This window comes from Oryza sativa, chromosome 8 (assembly GCF_034140825.1).
Source record: "Oryza sativa Japonica Group chromosome 8, ASM3414082v1".
In the NCBI taxonomy this organism is placed as follows: Eukaryota; Viridiplantae; Streptophyta; class Magnoliopsida; order Poales; family Poaceae; genus Oryza; species Oryza sativa.
The window spans coordinates 7,453,356-7,472,629 of NC_089042.1; the positions used below are offsets into that span (position 1 = coordinate 7,453,356).

Consider the following 19,274-nt stretch of genomic DNA (forward strand, 5'->3'; position numbering starts at 1 on the left):
GATCGAAGTTCTGGTACTATGCTCACGGTGGAACGCTCAACCCAGCTGATGGCTCACTGGTCTTCGGCGATCAGATACGAGAGGCTGCGCGACGACTAACAGATGCAGTGGAAGCCTCCTCTCAGGGCACGTTCCGACCAGACAGAGATAGGGACGAACTGACACTCGCCCTACAGACTCCAGAGCATCCAGGACGAACACGAGGGAAAGGGGTGATTCCTTGGAAGATTGGTTTCAAGGAGGACATCCACACGTACAGGAGTCGGATGAGGAGCAAGAGAGATACCGAGGCGAAGATTGCAGACCTAGAGTTCCGGGTATCGAGCTACGAACTCAACATGCAAGAGGAGGTGGCAAGGAAGGTTGATGAACGCATGTCCGCACATCGGTCCCATGATCCCCAGCCGACCATTCCTCCTGCAATGGTGAGCCCGTCAGGAAACCGTAGCAGCTGCGCCTCAACGAGGCAGGTAGGATCACAGAGCATGGACGCCATGCAAACACAGGACGAATCGACATGTCCCGTTGATGACATCACTCAGCGGACACCATGTGAGCTGCATATTCCTTTCAAGAACTTATCAATAAAGGTAAGATTTAGCCATTCCGCTAGTTGCTGCTTATATATGTTGATTACTAATAAATAATCTCTCACAACATGAAGGTGGCGTCGGGCATGGCCATCCCAACGGACCCTTCAGGTACTTACCACTGCAGGCCGATTCCAGCAGGATACTCGAAGGTCGAAGTTGAGTTGGTCGAAGGCGCGTACGAGGACCTCGAGCTGGATTACCCTGGAGGAGACGGTGAGACGCATCTACGAGACACAAGCCATGCCATTATTCTATGGCGCAGGCGGTACATCATCCTCCCTGGGCGACAAGCGGCGTCTCGTGCACCATCTCCTCCGGCTCCGCCATCTCCTCCTCAGGATCCTGCACCGTCTCCTCCTCATGCTCCGCCAGCACCGTCTCCACCTCAGGCTCCAACATCGACTCCTCCTCAGGATCCTGCACCGACTCCTCCTCGTGCTCCTACACCTACTCCCCCGCAAGCTCCTCTTCCGGCACCTTCAAAGTCAAGGGCCCCCCCAGCTCCACCGCCTGCCCACACAAGGGCAACGAAGAAGGCGAAAGTTGACGCCGCCAAGAACAAGGACCCGGGGTACGATTGCACGCAAGAGGAGCTTGACGCTTACGTTGCATCAGAAGTCAAGAGACAATTCAAGCCTCGAAGTCCAGAAAAGAAGATTCCTATAGACCCCAGTGTCAGGAACTTCTTCAGGGGTATGTCTGCATCTGTCAAGGAGGCCATCAAGCTATCGGACTATGAGCGAACGCTGAAGAAAGCATCTTCTGGAAAGTCCAAACCAGTCCCTCAGCTTGGAGAGCAACCAAACCAGGAGATCGAGCCGTTGGTTACCGGTAAAGAAATGACGATAGAACAATTTATTACTGACACCGGTCTAACTACGGATCAATTGCTAGGAGTCGCACCAATCGAAAAGGCGGAAGTGAAATACATGTACGAACTCGGTAAACCGCTTGTCAAGCCTGAGCTGCTGCAGTCCCTACCCACACAAATGTACAAGTTCCATCAGCTGTACATGGAGATGAGCGCCGCCGGTAGAGAGATGATCGGAGCGAGGATCAGGGACACGGACTTCTTGCAAGGAGATGACATTCTCTGGATCAATTTCAAGGGAATCTACGAACTATACCAGCTGGACGCCCTCGACGTCTCTATTATGAGTTGCTGGATTTTGTAAGTATATCGTTCGGTTAGATTTCTTACTATACGTCTCCTTTAATAAATTAGGTCCTTGTATATAAGTAGACTATAGAAAATAATATACTCCCTTTTATCGTTGTAGAATGGAGATTCAAAGGGCCCGACGGCGGAGGGTTTTCGATACTGGATTCATCGACCCTCGGAGAGTAAACGTCGCAATGCTCGACCAATATCCACAAGAAACAGAGGACAATCTCGTCCATCTCCTGAAGGCGCAGCATTACAAGACGTTCATACTGTTGCCATACAACACAGAGTTAGTTTAATTTTACTGTCTTCCTACATACCAAATTTCATTCCCGTACGAACTTGCTAAGTGTTTCATATGTAATGCATCCCACGCACATTGCAGATTCCACTGGGTGCTTTTACTCTTCGACCTGGAGGCCTGCACCGTCAACGTATATGACTCAATGGATAAAAAAGAGTCTACGTTTGACAAGGTTTTCGAACTTATAGACAGGTACCGTCATAAGTTCCTTTGTTAATTAAGAAAATCTTGTTATGTTAATTGCTACTACGAATCATAGCTTTAAACTCCATGTAGGGCTTGGTATCGGTTCCGTCATTTGGTCCGCGGCAAATGGAGAGAAAGACTTAGGCGGAAGTTCAAATTTCCTGTGAGTACACATGCTCTACATTTATATTTCTCCGATTCAAATACATACTAGTGTATATTAATTAGATCTCTCGTTGTTTGTCATTTATTTGTAGTGCGCAAAGCAAAAGCAGGGAAATAACTTGTGCGGCTATTACGTGTGCGAGTATTGCCACTGCCTTGCAAACCAAATCATCACCACAAGAGAGCTCGATGTACGTACAAATAAATTCAAAATTTCATTACGTAGCGATTTCTTGTTTAATTACTAATCAATTTCATACATTCATATAGTTTATTCGCATGAGGGATAACCTGACCACACACAAGGAATTTATCACGGCGGTTCAAGAACAACTCATGGGATTCATCAACGAAGAAATCCTTAATCCCAAGGGTGAATTCTACTACGACGGAAACACAATTCACCGGTCCTTAGCTTCTGAGCTAGCAGCGAGTACTACTACGTCGAAATGATAGCTAGCTAGCTAGGACATATAATGGATTGTAATTAATACATGACTACATATGTTTCTATATGCATGTGTACACATTTTCTATAATGTAAATATATTTTGGTCATATATATATCTATATACATATGCATTTGCATAACATATATATGTATAAATACATATATATTATGCATGTATATACATATAATATAATATAATATATATATACATATATATATATGTATGCATATATATGTATTGAAACATATATATGCATGGTTTATATATATATATATATATATATAAAAACCATGCAGCAACAGGGCCATGCAAAAAAAAAAAGGTCAGCTCGATCTTTAGTCCCGGATTGGTACTCCCGGTTTGGAAACCGGGACTAAAGGGGGGTTACGAACCGGGACTACAAAGGGTTTCTCCACCAGTGCTACATCGTTCACAAATTCAAAAATCTCCATAGCAGTCATTGGTTAGTCTGATAATATCACTAGAAGTACAAGCGTGGCTTTTCGCCGCGTTGGCTTACATCTGCATAGTGTTAGTTAAAAGCATATACGAAGTATAAAGTAATTTGAGGTGTATGGTGCAAAAAAAAGATTGCATAATAAATTAACAGAAATAAGGAACAAAGAACAGTTGCTGCTCTTTGCTCACAAATGAGAATAGCACAATTTAATATAACGACAAGAGGGAATAAGGGAAGTTTTAGAACATTAATTATAATGACAAGAGGGAATAAGAGAAGTTTTAGAAATTTGATAGGGAGATGTAACTCCAGCTTGAAGCGGGTAACATTTTGTTAGAATCTTTCATTTATCAAAACTTCTCTCGATCAGTCTTGATTGTAGTTTAGATTCTAAAAATAGTTATAAAAATAAAAACCAGAAGCTGAGAAACCAACATCTCTAAATTCTCATAAGCTGTTATTCATAATTTTAAAGCTTCCCTAGATAGGGTCATAGGATAATTTTGTAGCTAAATATTGCTATACGGCCAACAATTTTTTGGCTATACTATGTGTGATTTATCATACTTTTAGCAAGTTAGGTTATGGTAAAAAAAGTTAGCTTCTAACCAAACAAATTCTCTATATTTTTTTAATTACATAGAGGTTTTGTATACCATACTTACACATTCACGGATACATACGTGTTGATGCGAAAAACACACACTGGCCTAGAAAATCTGCTTAACTTCAGTGCACGTCCAAAATCTTGCTTTTAGGTTCGTGAGCGTGCCAGTTGATTTGATCCTGCAATCAACAAGAAAGAAAGACAAGAAAACCATAGTTAAATCCATAAATGATAGCCGATCGGCTAGTTGCCGATGACATATCATTTATCTTCAAGCCAATGTCATATTGAAATCGATCGGCTGTTATAAATAAATAAGATAAAACTAAATCTATTCGATCGGCTGTAGATATTAAGGATATATAATCCTTCCTTCGATGTATATTTAAACTAAGTGATTGGGATAGATCGGTCGCCACGCCGAGACAGTATAAATCACTTAAGTCGAAGTATACACTAAAGCAATAATTATATAAATGTTTATAGCATAGCCGATCAGATAGATCTGGCATGTATCGACTAATACTCGGATACCACTCTATACTAAGATATCAAAACAAGCAGAATATATCAAACAAGAAGTCTAATATTTCTTAATGCAATAAGATCTTAATATAAAGGGCAGATTTAACATATCAATCAAACATATGATATATAAAAAATAGCTAAATCAGGTAAGATCAGCTGAAACTCCGATACTATCTCTCTCGATAATCATAAAACAGGCTAGATATCACAGTTATAGATAAAACTTAATTGATCGAACTCAACCGATGCAGCATTAAGCGTAAAGACAACCATGAGATCTAAACAAGTTGATGAAAACCTATAAGAGATGGTGGATATACGATATAATCTAGGTTAATAACGAGATATAACTCTATCGGCTACTTTCTAACAGTAAGAATCAATCGATGGCAAGTTATATAGCATAACTTACAGAGATTATAACGTATATATGATAACTCGACGAATTACATAAACAAGATTAGAGTATCATGAAGATGGAAGCACTAGTCCCGAGAACGCAAGCCGTCATGACAAGTTTACCTCTAGTTGAAGATCGAATCGATGCAGCTCAACCTGAAAGCAAGAACTCATCGAAATAGAACGAAAGTAAAAGGGTGGCGATGCGACGAAAGTGTTATTGAATGTGTGTTATTGATTACATTGGGTTCGGGTCATATTTATACCCGAGATACAAAATATGTCCTTCTCGGACACGACTCTTATCTCTAACAAATTCTAAGATACCATAAGTCTTTGCGGCATACTTTTTCCCAAACATATCTCTAAGGAAATTATAGAAAATATCCTAATTAATAGATACAATTGCCTTTTTGAGAGCTTTATCTCCATCGTGGCAATCCTTGTGAAGCACGTTGATTGATTCTACAAACAGCCTTGAAGCCATCACCATAAGAATCGGCTGCATCATCTCTATCGGTTGTATCACCTGTCTTCTGTCCGATCCCATCTCAGCCAATGCATACTCCAGCCGATGCCCTCGCAGCTGATACATACTCTGTTCTTCGAATCCATCTCTTTGCCGAATCCGCTTTGATTCCAATGTCGAACCTGGTTCATATCTTACCAAATTTGGTCGTTAACACAATACGCTACCACCACTATATACATACACCATACTTACACATTCACAGATACGCCTTCTAACACACACTCAAAGAGAGTTGATTTTTTTTTTGCTTTGCCTTCATGCGTACGGATATAGATTTCCGTATGTGATGTCTAACTGAATTCTTTAATTCATATGCTTTCTATCCCTTTTATCAATCGCATTCATCAGAAAGATGCGGCTCCATTTGAACCGTTGAAACACCTCCATCAAATGATATGATGATATTGACTACATAGCTCCTGAAATTTGGTAAACCATACTTTTGAATGAGATTGAAGTGAAAAGTTGAAAACCTTCCACTTTGTGCTAGGGAAAATGTATAGTGTAAACCATATACATAGTGGAAATCTGAAAACTAGAGGGTTGTTATACAACGGAATCCCGTTTTCGAACGGGATAATACTTGTTAGGTATTAGGTCCTGATACCTCTAAGGTATCATGTCCTGAAATCTAACCGGTATCAAGTGATACCTATCAAGTATTTGACTATTCCTACCACGTTTCAGATGATACTAGTGAGGTATCATGTGATACCTATCAGGTATCAGATGATTTCTACCACGTAACGGGTGATACAAGTGAGGTATTACATGATACCTACCAGATATCAGGTGATTCCTACCAGGTATAAGGAGCTGAGAACCGAAGCGTCGTCGTTGGTGGCCACACCCTCCACGCCCCTTGCCTCATGTCGGAGGTCGTCGCCGGCGGCCGCGTTCTGCGTCGTCCACGCCCCACGTCGGAGCTCGTCGCCGGTAGCCTCGTCCTTCACTGCCACGCCCCACACCAGGCTTGTTGCTGGCGGTCGATTCCGCCGCCCTCACGCCCCATGCCAGGCTCATCGCTTGGGGCCACGTCCTCCGATGTCCACGCGCCACATCACACCGGAGCTCGTCGCCGAAGGCTGCGTCCTCCATCATCCACAGCCATGTCACGCCGGGAGCTCGTCGCCAGTGGTCACACCGGAGCTCGTCGTTGGCGACGCGTCTCCGCCATCCACACCCCATGCTGTGCCGGAGCTCGTGCAGCAGTACGCATGCTTTAAGAGAGATGTGGTAGAATGGATGAGGTAGAAGGAGATAGAATCGGTGGATTTGTTGGTTGTTGTCCTATCCCGTCCATCACGGTTGGGACGGGATTCCGTCAAATAGCATTTCTGGAAAACTATTGTTGGACACATGAGATTTGTCCAAGTTGCCTAGAATAAAAGTTTTACTCCTAGATTCAACCATGACTCTTGGTGACATAGACAAATCTCATGCGTTCATTTTTTTTATCCAACGGTAGTTTCCAGATTTCCACTACATATGTGGTTTGCACTACATATTTTCCCTATATGCCAGGACCAAGACATGTTAGAAACAGTGATAATACATACCGCTAGCAATGAACATCACACACTTTCAGTAAAGGGTAAGCTCAATCCTAGTGCATGTGTTAAATAGTGCCATAGGATTTGTGTACTACTCAGACTATAGGTTACATAGCAGATTACAAAACAAATGAAAATGTAACAATAATAATTTAATGCAGAAGAATCTGTAAAAATAGTTTCATTGCATAATTGAAAGATTATGCAGGAAAAGAGCCACTAGGAGCAGAAGTAGAACAACTAAAATATGTACAAGGAGGGCAGGAGGCTCACCTTCGTCAGCTCTGCATTTCTAGCCTCTGCTTCAGCAATCTCTTCTTTAAGATGCATAGTTTGCACTTGCTCCCTGTTAAGTGCTGCTTCTAGTTCCTCTTTCTCAGCTTTAAGAGCTATTAAAAGTTCATTTGCGTCATCCTTCTTCTGAAAAACAACACAGCATCACAGGATAGAACAGCTGTGAGTGTCTTTGCAAACAAACAATAATTTTGCGAACAATCAGTATGATTAACACTAAATTAGCATCAATAAAGCATAGAAAACCTATTACATGAAGCACGGTACTAAGTTTAGACATTGCATAATTAAACTATAACTACACTATAATTTCCTCTTTTTTTTTTGAAACGCAATGCATAATTTAACTATGTAATTTTGTAAAATTACACTGTATGTAGTGTATTTTTAAGTAGTAGAGATAGGGATTTATTGTGCTCCCAAAATTGACGTAAATTTCGGGGAAGAAAATTTCGATTTTTCTTGGACGTATTTATTTTTTGAATTTTCTTCAATGGCTTCTAATAATTTCTATTATTCCATTTATCAAGTGAGTTTTTCAGGGCATGATCGACACTACGGGTAGGCAGTGATGAACCGGCAATGACTTCCCCCTTTTTTACTAGTGCGAAACACTGGGATAAATATTTTCTGAGACGGAATGCGACGGAAACACGGGGATAGGTGGGGTTATAATTCAGACTGAGCTTATCAGAACATGCATTGTTCAATTTGCGTGGACTCTTTTCATAGTGGGTTGATCAACAGGTGCTAGCTGCAGCCCAACTCCGGCCTTTTCCAGCCCAACTGTACCAGGTCTAAAGGGTACGTGCCGGTGTTGGTTGCGCTAGCGGCCTTGCCACATGTGTGCTGGCCGCGTTGCCTGCCCCTGCATGGCTATTTTTAGAATAGCTGATGTATGCCATTAGAAACGCATAGAGGATCACGGATCACCAGCTAGTTGTATCAAAATGAATGCAAGCATGCCGTGATGCTATCACAGCCATTGAAGAAATTAGAAAGGTTGACAATTAGTACTGACCAATCGATCGAGCTAGCCTAGCTAGCTAGTATAAATTAATTTGTACCTCATCGATTGATCATATAGATGCACTAATCCATCCTGTAGCTTCTAATCAAACTGAGAGGGAGAGAGATCAGAGAGAGCGCATATAAATACAATGAGCAGGTCGAGCATGGCCGCTGTCTTCCTGGTGGTGTTGATAGCCATCAACGTCGTCTGCTTATCCCCACAAGGTGCAACTGCAGCGCCAGAGGGGGAACTTCATAAACTCAACCTTGAGCTGCCACCGCCGTTGCCGCCTGGGAAGGAACCCTCAACGGAGGCGTACCGGTTCACCCAACAAGTCTGCGATTTTGGAACTAGCACCTTCACGGAACAGATGATCGGTGCCCGCTGCTACGATGTACTCATCCCGTATGGCGAGTCATTCAAGGGCAACCAAGTGAAGGCCACTCAGGTAGGTATATAGGTGTGTGTGTCTCTATATGGTAAGCGGGATATTCTTTTGCCCGCTTATTCCACTTCTCGTTCATATTCTTTTTTCTTTCAAGGATTACATTAATTACCATGTGAGAAATGAAACTAGCAGTAATCAAGTTTTTATGCGGATACGGAGATTGCTCACTTGTATTATCCTACACCCAGGTGGCCACCATCATCTTAGTCACCAAGATCCAAGCCCTCACTAGTGAGGCGTACGCGATAAGAGACATGGGCATCAGGGACGAAAACATCAATAACTGCGGGTCTTTCTTTGCCATTGGCGAAACCTTTTCGGACACCACCAACTCGACGCTATACGCGCTCGAGCGCCTCACTGCCGCCGGAGAAGGTAAACGCAGTAAGGAGGACCTGGAAACTGTGCACAAGTGGACCAAGAATTTGGAGACCCAATACGATGAGACCGCGAGCAAGTGCAAGTTAGGTGATCTGTTCAAGTACGGTGACAAGAAGGTTCCCACCGTTTGGGTCATAGACCTGCTCACGACCACAGCCATCCGCCTCCTCAATGCCATAAAGCCATGATTGATCGATCGATCATCCCTTCAATCTTAGCTATATATACCTTCCACTAAATTTTTTTTATTTATATTTTGGATAATTCCCATGATATATATGTAATAAGTGCGTGATGCGCATGGATATCGCATGCATGCTGCATTTGTAACATTGTTATCAATATTTGAAAATATTTTTTTCAATATTGTAATTACTAGCAAAGTGTGTCGATGTGTTGTAACGGACCGAAAAACCAAAATGCAATAATGGTTAAGCTGACAAACAATACTACAAAATCGCTTCTCTGGAGATGGTTCTGCCCGCATGTGATCACTACTAGAAAAACCATTTTTTCTAGACGTGGGTTTTTTTTTCAAGGCAAGTAGGCCCCTCGGAGCTAAACAGCCGCCTACAAAAAGGTAACCGGGGATGAGACCGTCATCCACCTGCGAAATTTAATTTTTCCAGCCAGACGACTTAAGAGATCTGAGTAGAAAACTACCTTCATTTTTGCAGGCGGACCCATCTGAAAAAAATGATTTTCACGGTCCGTCTGCAAAATGTGACACCACTTTTAAATTTGATTTCCAGTTCCGTGCCTCCCCTCTCCCTCACTTTTTCCTCCACTTCTCTCCCTCCCTTTTTTTTCTTCTCCTCCGGCTCTCCCTCTACTAGAAATGGCTTCGGCGCCGTCCACCACCGAACGGAGGCGGCGCCGGAGGTGGAGGAGGCGGCGCACGCGCGCCGTCGGCGGAGGAGGTGCCGCTCGCGCGGCCCCTTCCTCTCCCTCCGGCTCCCTCTCCTTCCTTCCCTCCACTCCTAGATCCGGCGGAGGGGAGAGGCGTAGGTGGCGGCACGGCGACGGTGGCGAATGAGGTGGCGCATGCACACCATCAGCGGAGGAGGCGCCGTGCGCGCGGCCCCTCCCTTTCTCTCTGGCTCCCTCCCCTTCTTGCCCTCCCCTCCTAGATCCGGCGGAGGGGAGCGGCGTTGGCATCGTCGGTGGCGTAGCGCGGAGGAGTTGGTGGAGGCGCCGCGCACAGCCCCTCCCTCTCCCTCCCATTACTTCCCTTCCCTCCCAGGTTCGGCGAAGGGCAGGGGCGTCGGCGGCGGCGCGGCACGGAGAAGGCTGCGCTGGCGGCAGAGGAGGCGCCATGCGCGGCCCGTCCCTCCCCTCCTAGATCCGATGGATGGGAAGGGCGGCGGCTGCGGCGTCTCTCTCCTCCCCTCCCTCTCCCTCTCCCTCTCCCTCCCAGATCCAGTGGCGGTGTGGCCGGAGGGGAGGTCTGCGGCGGCGGCGGTGGCATGGCACGGGCGGGTGGTGGCAATTTTTATAGATATTAAAATAAATGCATACCTTCATCATCTCCACATCCTCAACGTAAATAGACTAAACAAGCGATAAGACTCAAACAAAACATTAGCCTCACATACATATATGTCAATCACATGAAAATATTATATATGAATATATCAATATGTGCTCGGAGAGAAAAAGTGATACATATAGCTTGATGTCCATGCATTTCATCCTTGTGATTTAGGTACACCATTAATGAATGTTTCTATCTCAACTCATATGAAGTCTGGGAATCTAGTAAAGAAGAAATAAAGTTTCTCCTAAAAAGATTCAGTAGCCATGGCATGAAAAAACTTTGTATTTTCACCTCCAAATTTAGCCCATCTATTGTACATCTTTTCTGTCAATAAGACTGCTTGTATTTCAAATAAGCTAAAAGCTTAGTCCTAATTAAGACTCTAAATCTCCATTCCAACAAAGTGAGATCTCTATACTTCTCAATAGAGTCCAGGAATTGAATCATAGCATTACAGTTTTGAATTAGTTTCTGCAACTTAGAAAGGTTTTTACTCCAAATTCTCAAACCCTTTCTCAAATTAAAGCTTTCAATTTAGCAGAAATATTTCTAGCTGCATTAGGGTCATTTCCATGATTGGTCCAGATTCAATCTACAAGCTCAAAGAAACCCTCATGGTTAACCCAAAAATTTTCAAATCTGAAAATATTTGCTTTCGGAATATCAGTACCAATATTGCACAACACAGGTGGTATGGTCAGAGATAGATCTAGCCAAGGGTTTAACCAAAGTATTTGGAAATTTCAAAGTCCAGTTATGTCACGCCCCGAACTAGTACCGACCGGAACTAGCCCGTGACGCTCCAAATTAACCTGTTAATCAATACCAGTCCCAGGAAATAGTGCTGGTATCACAGGAAGACAGAATATCACAGCAACAGAAGTCTCTTTATTATAGAGTAGAGGTACAGTCATGTTGGGCTGCGGACAGACCCCGAGCTCACAACTGCATTACAAAAGGGAAACGGAAGTCAGGACTTGGACCAATCAACACAGGCGCGACGTGGGAACTAGGCCGAAACCCTATAACTCATCGTAGCCGGCTTGCTCCTGGAAGAACTCCTCATCAGCAGGTTCCGCTTCATCTTCTTCAGCAACTGGGGGGGTTATTTATATAGAGCAAGGGTGAGTGTGGGAGTACTCAGCAAGCCATGGGAAATAAGTGTTTAATGCAGGCTTCAAGGAAAGTGTCGCGTCCCAAAACGACTCTAAAATATATCCTTTAAATGATGCCTAGAATAATTAAAATCCATGTGAAAGCCTCCAACAATTAAAATGTGCAAAGTTAAAAGTCAAATAAGGCTTGGAGGATTTTTGTATATTTCCTAAAAGCCTAAAATGCGTAAATAAATTTTAGTGGAATTTTCAGAGCACAAATAATAATTATTATTATTGTTACTATTATTATTACCTTGTTCACCCTAGATTAAACAAAACCCCAACTAGTGGACACTCTACTCATGGTACCACTAGTATGATTTTAGGTAGATGCTTCGCTGTTTAATTAGGTAACATTAGGTGATTTTACAACTCTAGACTTTGGGATATTCTCATCACCTGGACACTATGGAATTGTTGGATTATTGTGGAATTGGATTCACACCTCCCCCTCTATTCAAAATCCCCAAAATGGTTTTAGGCTGGGCTCGGGGTGCATGGTTTTGATAGTAGCACCTCGGCCATATAAGGACCGGTCTTCGGGCCTCTGTTGCAAAGCACTACCGTACTTCCACATGTCTAGTGGGTAAGGCTTAGTTTGTGGCTCAGTCTGGTTATAAACAAAAGTACACGGATGGAGATGGACGAAGTCGGGGGTCGATGGACATCTCCAGGACAAATGAAGGCTACACGAGCTGCGGCCCGGTAGTCGAGATGTCATGGCACAGGGCCGGTGTCCTGCTGCTAGGGGCTCAGTCCTGCCTACCTGTCCCGGGGGTTCCGGCCGTAGGTGGGATTGGGTCGGTACTCTTGTCTATGGCTAGGATGGGTTGGAAACTATGTCACGTCTTCCGTCTGTATACCGTGGTGGTATGTGGCACGTGGTTACACGTGAGGAAGATGTGTCTTGTGGGTAAAGATGTACACCTCTGATCAGAGTATAACCTATTCGAATAGCCGCGCCCTTGGTTATGGGCAAGCCGAGCAATGTACCCAAGTTAGTGTTTTAATTCTTAAAACCTGCTTAACAACTAAAATGTGGAATGGTTGGCCTGGGTTGGCTTGGGACGAGCTGGGACCCAGGGTCGGGTTGCCAGTTCGGTCTAAATCATCGTAGGCCTTGGGTTAAGGCAGGTTCGTGTGGGTTCACGGCCTTGATTAATAATATTGTATAGCTCTAGGACCGTATTTGCAAAATAGCTTTGAGCAACTAAGTGTCTTTTAATGCTGTTTACTGCAAACCCTAACCCTTTATATTGTAACTCCCTTGTACTCCCTTGCATTTTATTCTGCACTTGTGGGTGTGTCTTGTTGAGTACGGTGGTTGTACTCAGTCTTGCTCAATTTTTTCCCAAACCCAGAAGAGGAGCCTCTGGAAGATGAAGGCTTTGGTGTCTAGCTCGTGCCTGCCGTCAAGCGCCTGTGGTCGTCGCCCTAGTCTTCCGCTGTTTCCCGTTTGTCTTTGTGTGTGCTGGGCCTTCGCTGCCCATGTAATAAATTAACTATTTACGCTTCCGCTTGATAAACTCTGAAATGTATCAACTCTTGGTGTACCTTGCCTCCTGGGACAAGGAATAATACACGCACGTAAGGAACGCCCGTTGGGTTAATTCCGGTCGTGACAAGTTGGTATCAGAGCCCCCTTGACCCTAGGACAAGCCTTAGATCCCAAGCCTTAGCAATATTTTCGAAATAAAAAAAAATCCTTTGTTATTTGTGAAAATCCTCTAGTCTCTCTCTGTCCTGCTGCTTCATTTATCGCCAAAATCTGACCTTTAAAATGTTGCATTTCTTTTTGTTTTTGTTTGTAGATGGCCGGCAGCATCAACCGTCGTGGTCTGGACCTGACTGGCTTCGTTTTGGAGCTGCGGGGCATGTGCATTGTCCTGGGGTATCCGCATGGAGTGGACTACCAGGGCAAGCAGCTCCCGGAGCAGGAGGGTGACGATGCAGAGCCCCACGCTGCTCGGGAGGTTACTGCAGTGATCCTCACTGGCTCACCCGAGAGGTCTTCGTTGGCGGTCACCGCGGGTGGAGATTCCTTCTCCGCCGCTTGCCAGAACGCCGCACTCCTCGCCATCGGCACTCTTCACCAGCTCTACCCGGACGAGTTGCAGCACTCGCCCTACCGCTACCATCATGCACCTGGCGCGCATGGTGGAGGCGTACGACGCGGCTCGTATCGACTTCCATCAGATGGTGCGCCGTGGGATGGTCGAGAACAACATGAAGATCCTGGAGCTGCGTCAGGAGAATCTGCAGCTGAAGAAGGACCTAGACGCAGTGGAGGCGCAGCTGCATCAGCTCAAGATCGCCCAGGGAGAGGTCTGTCGCCCCAAGCGTCGCCGCGTCTGCCGCAGCCAGAAGATCACCGCCTGCAAGAGTACCTCCAGGCCCGAGCTTGTTCGCCAATCCTTGGCATGGACCTGCTTCGTGGAGACCCCTCGTGCCGAGCCCGCGCCCGTGGTTCCTCAGGAGGGGGAAGCCTCCGGCGTTGGTAGCACGGAGGATGCGCTGCTGCTCACCTTCCGTCCTGGCCCGTCGCAGCGGTAGACGAGCAGTTAGTAGGCTTGCGCGTGTGTTCTTTCTCGTTTGTCTTCTTGTTGGAGTCGTGTGGGGCATGGTTATGCCGGTGTGTGGTATAACTGTGTCGGAGCCTGTCTTTATTTTATTTGCCTAAGCAACTTGAACTTTAATGAACCAATTTAATAGCAGTAATAAATTCAAGAATTGTGGTAGTCATGGGTGGCTAGTTTTAATTGTCATCTCTCTCTGTTTGCTGGTTCTTTGTGGGGTTTTCAGATGGTGACGACCAGGAGAAGTGCTGCTACCGGTGAAGGCAGTCACTCAAGTCCGCAGTTTTTTGGGTTTGGCAGGATACTACCGAAGATTCATCGAGAACTTCTCCAAAATAGCTCGACCCATGACACAGTTGCTGAAGAAGGAGGAAAAATTTGTGTGGAGCCCGCAATGCGAGAAGGCATTCCAAACTCTCAAAGAAAAGCTGGTTTCCTCGCCAGTGTTAATCTTACCGGATACTCGCAAGGACTTCCTAGTGTACTGTGACGCTTCGCGCCAAGGATTGGGGTGCGTGCTCATGCAGGAAGGTCATGTGGTAGCCTATGCCTCACGCCAGCTACGGCCCCATGAAGGCAACTACCCTACCCATGATTTGGAGTTAGCCGCTGTGGTTCATGCTCTAAAGATCTGGCGGCACTATCTCATTGGGAATCGCTGTGAAATATATACTGATCATAAGAGTTTGAAATACATCCTCACTCAGTCGGATCTGAATCTTCGGCAGAGAAGATGGTTAGAGCTCATCAAGGATTATGATGTGGGAATCCACTATCACCCTATTAAGGCCAACGTGGTCAGAGACGCGCTGAGTCGAAAAAGCCGTTGCAACACTCTTGGCGTCCGTGGCATTCCACCGGAACTTAATCAACAGATGGAAGCCCTGAACCTAAGCATCGTTAGCCATGGATTCTTGGCTACTCTAGAAGCCAAGCCTACCTTGCTCGATCAAATCCGCGATGCTCAGAAGAATGATCCAGATATGCATGGGATCGTCAAGAATATGAAACAGGGTAAAGCTGCTGGTTTCACAAAAGATGAACATGGAACCCTATGGAACGGAAATCGTGTATGCGTTCCGGACGACAAGGAACTTAAATAGCTGATACTTCAGGAAGCTCACGAAAGTCCTTATTCCATCCACCCTGGCAGTACGAAGATGTACTTAGACTTGAAAGAGAAATAATGGTGGGTTAGTATGAAGCGGGAAATTGCAGAGTTCGTGGCCCTTTGTGATGTGTGTCAGCGTGTCAAGGCAGAGCACCAACGACCGGCCGGACTTCTCCAACCTCTACAAGTACCAGAATGGAAATGGGATGAAATTGGGATGGATTTCATCACCGGACTTCCAAAAACCCAAGGCGGGTATGATTCTATATGGGTAGTCGTGGATCGACTAACCAAGGTAGCTCGGTTTATTCCTGTGAAGACCACCTATGGAGGGAACAAACTAGCCGAACTCTACTTCGCTAGGATCGTGAGTCTCCATGGCGTTCCTAAGAAAATTGTATCTGATAGGGGAAGCCAATTCACCTCTCACTTCTGGAAGAAGCTCCAAGAAGAGTTGGGTACCCGATTAAATTTCAGCACCGCGTATCACCCGCAGACAGATGAACAGACCGAGCGTCTAAATCAGATCCTAGAAGATATGCTCCGTGCCTGTGTTCTAGATTTCAGGAAGACCTGGGATAAGAGTCTCCCCTATGCCGAGTTCTCCTACAATAACAGCTACCAAGCCAGCCTACAAATGGCACCCTATGAAGCGTTGTATGGTCGCAAATGCCGGACACCGCTATTGTGGGACCAAGTTGGGGAAAGCCAAATGTTCGGGACTAATATCCTGAGAGAAGCTGAAGCTAAAGTCAGAACCATTTGGGATAATCTAAGGTGGCACAGTCTCGGCAGAAAAGTTATGCAGACAACCGACGCCGTAACCTAGAATTCGCAGTGGACGATTTTGTGTACCTTCGGGTCACGCCATTGCGGGGCGTACACAGGTTTCAGACGAAAGGGAAGCTCGCACCTCGGTTCGTGGGTCCTTTCCGCATCATTGCTCGACGCGGAGAAGTAGCTTACCAGTTGGAGCTGCCCGCCTCATTGGGCAACGTGCATGATGTGTTCCATGTGTTGCAACTCAAGAAATGTCTTCGTGTGCCATCCGAGCAGGCCGATTCAGAGTAAATTGAAGTTCGCGAAGACTTGACCTACGTGGAGAGGCCAGTGAAAATCCTGGACACCATGGAGCGCAGGACCAGGAACCGGGTCATCCGTTTTTGCAAGGTCCAATGGAGCAACCACGCCGAGGAAGAAGCCACTTGGGAACGTGAAGACGAGCTGAAGGCAGCCCATCCCGATCTCCTCGCCAGTTCTTCCGAATCTCGGGGTCGAGATTCCGTTTAAGGGGGGTAGGTTTGTGACGTGCCAAAACAACCCTAAAATATATCCTTTAAATTATGCCTAGAACAATTAAAATCCGTGTGAAAGCCTCCAAAAATTAAAATGTGCAAAGTAAAAGTCAAACAAGGCTTAGAGGATTTTTGTATATTTCCTAAAAGCCTAAAATGTGTAAATAAATTTTAGTGGAATTTTCAGAGCACAAATAATAATTAAGAAGAAATAAACAAAGTTAAAATGATTTTATAAAAAGAAAAACCATAAAATTTTCCCCCCTCCCCCTCTTGGGCCGGCTCGGCCCATCTCCCCCCTCCCCTCTCTCTCTCCTCTCCCCCGCGGCCCATTTGGCCCCTCCCCGCGCGCACGCCGCTGACGGACGGGCCCGCCCGCCACCCTCGCTGACGGGTGGGGCCCATCCGTCATCCCCGTCCTCCCGCCGCTCCGCCCGCTCCAAGCGCCGCCGCCGCCGCCAAATCCGCCGCATCCCGCCGTCCCCGCGTGCAATAAAGTGGGGGGAAATACTCCCCGTGATCCCCTCTCCCTTTCCCCCCTTTTTCCCCTCTCTCTCTCTCGCGTTCAAACGGGCGGATTTGCCCCCGCAAATCTCGCCGGCGCCATTGATGGCGGCCGGACCTCCCGCACTGGTTTCCCTCCGCTCCGGCCGCTCTCTCCCCCTTCCAACCTTATTTAAACCCTCCCCGCACCTCCTCCGTCCGTTTCCGCCTCTCGCCGCCCTTCATCCTCACCGGATTCGAGCTCGCGACATCGCTCTCTCTCTCCACCGTCGCCGCCGAGCTCCGGTCCGCCGCCATCGTCGCCCCGGACCGCCTCCCACCTCGGCGCCGCCTCCTTCGGCTTCGCCGCATCCTCGCCGACCTCGTCCACCTCTCTGTTTCGGTCGCCGACCGCCGGAGCACCGTCGTCCTCGTCGACCCGAGCCGCGCCACAGCCTCCCCCGTCGCCGCCGTCGCCCCGGGGTGAGCCGTGGACCGTCGCCTCCTTTCCCCCTTCCCTTCCCTCTCTCGACCGCCGCTCCGCCGAGCCGGTGGTCGCCGGCGGCGACCATCGGGGCGTGGGCGCGCCGCCTCCCGCCGACCGCGCTGGCATGGCCGCCCTCGGGCGTGCTGAGTGGCTGCCGCGTGGGGCCCGGCCATCAGCCGCCCGCGCCCTCGGGTGCGGCTGATGTGTGGGGCCCACGGCGCTGGCCGATGTGAGCCCGGGTGCACCCGGTCCACCGTGGACCGTGAGGCTGCCGCGTGGGCCCCACTCCCGTGGACCCGGTCCGCGCGCCCCTCCCCCTCGGCTGACGCAATAAACCCTTTTTAAATTAAAATTTAAATGAATGAATTCGCAAATATTCATTAAACAGCATATAAACTTCAAATGGCCATAACTTGGCCATTTGAACTCAAAATTGGACCATTCAAGTCTCTAATTTTTCCTTAAGAAGTCAAGAACCCATTTTTGTGCTTTGTTCCTGCTTGTTATATGGAGTTTATTAGAGTAAAAGCCTTTTTTTTCTTTCCGTTGGTCGTGTAGACGCTGCAGCTTCGGAAGATCCGCTCTTCGTGGAGGTTGAAGCCGACGTTTGGGAAAGCGAGCAAGGCAAGTCACATCATCCTTGAACATATTGAATCCCATTTTATAAAATTATTTTGATTTAAATTATTGCATTATCGCTTTATTTAAATTCCCGCGTTATCACTGTTTTATTCAGCCATGCCTATTTACCTTTGTTATGACCTTATTTTTATTTCTATTGTTATTATTATTACCTTGTTCACCCTAGAATAAACAAAACCCCAACTAGTGGGCACTCCACTCATGGTACCACTAGTATGAATTTAGGTAGATGCTTCGCTGGTTAATTAGGCAACATTAGGTGGTTTTACAACTTTAGACTTTGGGAATATTCATATCACCTGGACACTATGGAATGGTTGGATTATTGTGGAATTGGATTCACACCTCCCCCTCTATTCAAAACCCTCAAAATGGTTTTAGGCTGGGCACGGGGTGCATGGTTTTGATGGTAGCACCTCGGCCATATAAGGACCGGTCTTCGGGCCTCTGTTGCAAAGCACTACCGTACTTCCACATGTCTAGTGGGTAAGGCTTAGTTTGTGGCTCAGTCTGGTTATAAACAAAAGTACACGGATGGAGATAGACAAAGTCGGGGGTCGATGGACATCTCTAGGGCAAATGAAGATTGATCGGCAGGAGGCGATCTCCCAGCGTCGTTACAGTCTAGTCTGTGTTTCGCCCCCTTCTCCTCTTAGAGTCGTGTATGATATTAGTAGTGACGACGAACCCAGTTCGCCCGACCCTTCCTTAGAAAGGGAGAGTGATTGTGGGGGCGAAGATGTAATTTATCTATAAGCTGGGCTGTAAAGCTATTGCTTTTTCTTTTACTTGTACCATGTTGTTGGGTTTGTATTCTCCGATATATTTTTATTCGAAGTCAATAAAGATGTGTTTTATTTCCTTTTCGCTATTTTTGCATTGTCACTTCGCGTGCTTTCGTTGGGCC

The 19,274-nt window shown here is 46.3% G+C and overlaps 2 protein-coding genes across 2 annotated transcripts; both read left to right on the plus strand.

The window, feature by feature from the left end:
* The first annotated feature begins 1,416 nt into the window (after positions 1-1,416).
* LOC136351616 (uncharacterized) lies at positions 1,417-2,962 on the plus strand. The gene is made up of 6 exons (XM_066303803.1): positions 1,417-1,764; positions 1,874-2,047; positions 2,144-2,254; positions 2,339-2,411; positions 2,506-2,604; positions 2,684-2,962. Exons 1-6 carry the CDS (start codon positions 1,433-1,435, stop codon positions 2,864-2,866), a joined length of 972 nt encoding a protein of 323 aa, XP_066159900.1. The 5' UTR covers positions 1,417-1,432; the 3' UTR covers positions 2,867-2,962.
* A 5,314-nt stretch (positions 2,963-8,276) lies between these two features.
* Positions 8,277-9,454, plus strand: LOC4344963 (uncharacterized protein Os08g0218700/LOC_Os08g12160-like). Its single transcript, XM_015794076.3, has 2 exons — positions 8,277-8,698; positions 8,887-9,454. Exons 1-2 carry the CDS (start codon positions 8,399-8,401, stop codon positions 9,265-9,267), a joined length of 681 nt encoding a protein of 226 aa, XP_015649562.1. The 5' UTR covers positions 8,277-8,398; the 3' UTR covers positions 9,268-9,454.
* Positions 9,455-19,274: the final 9,820 nt, after the last annotated feature.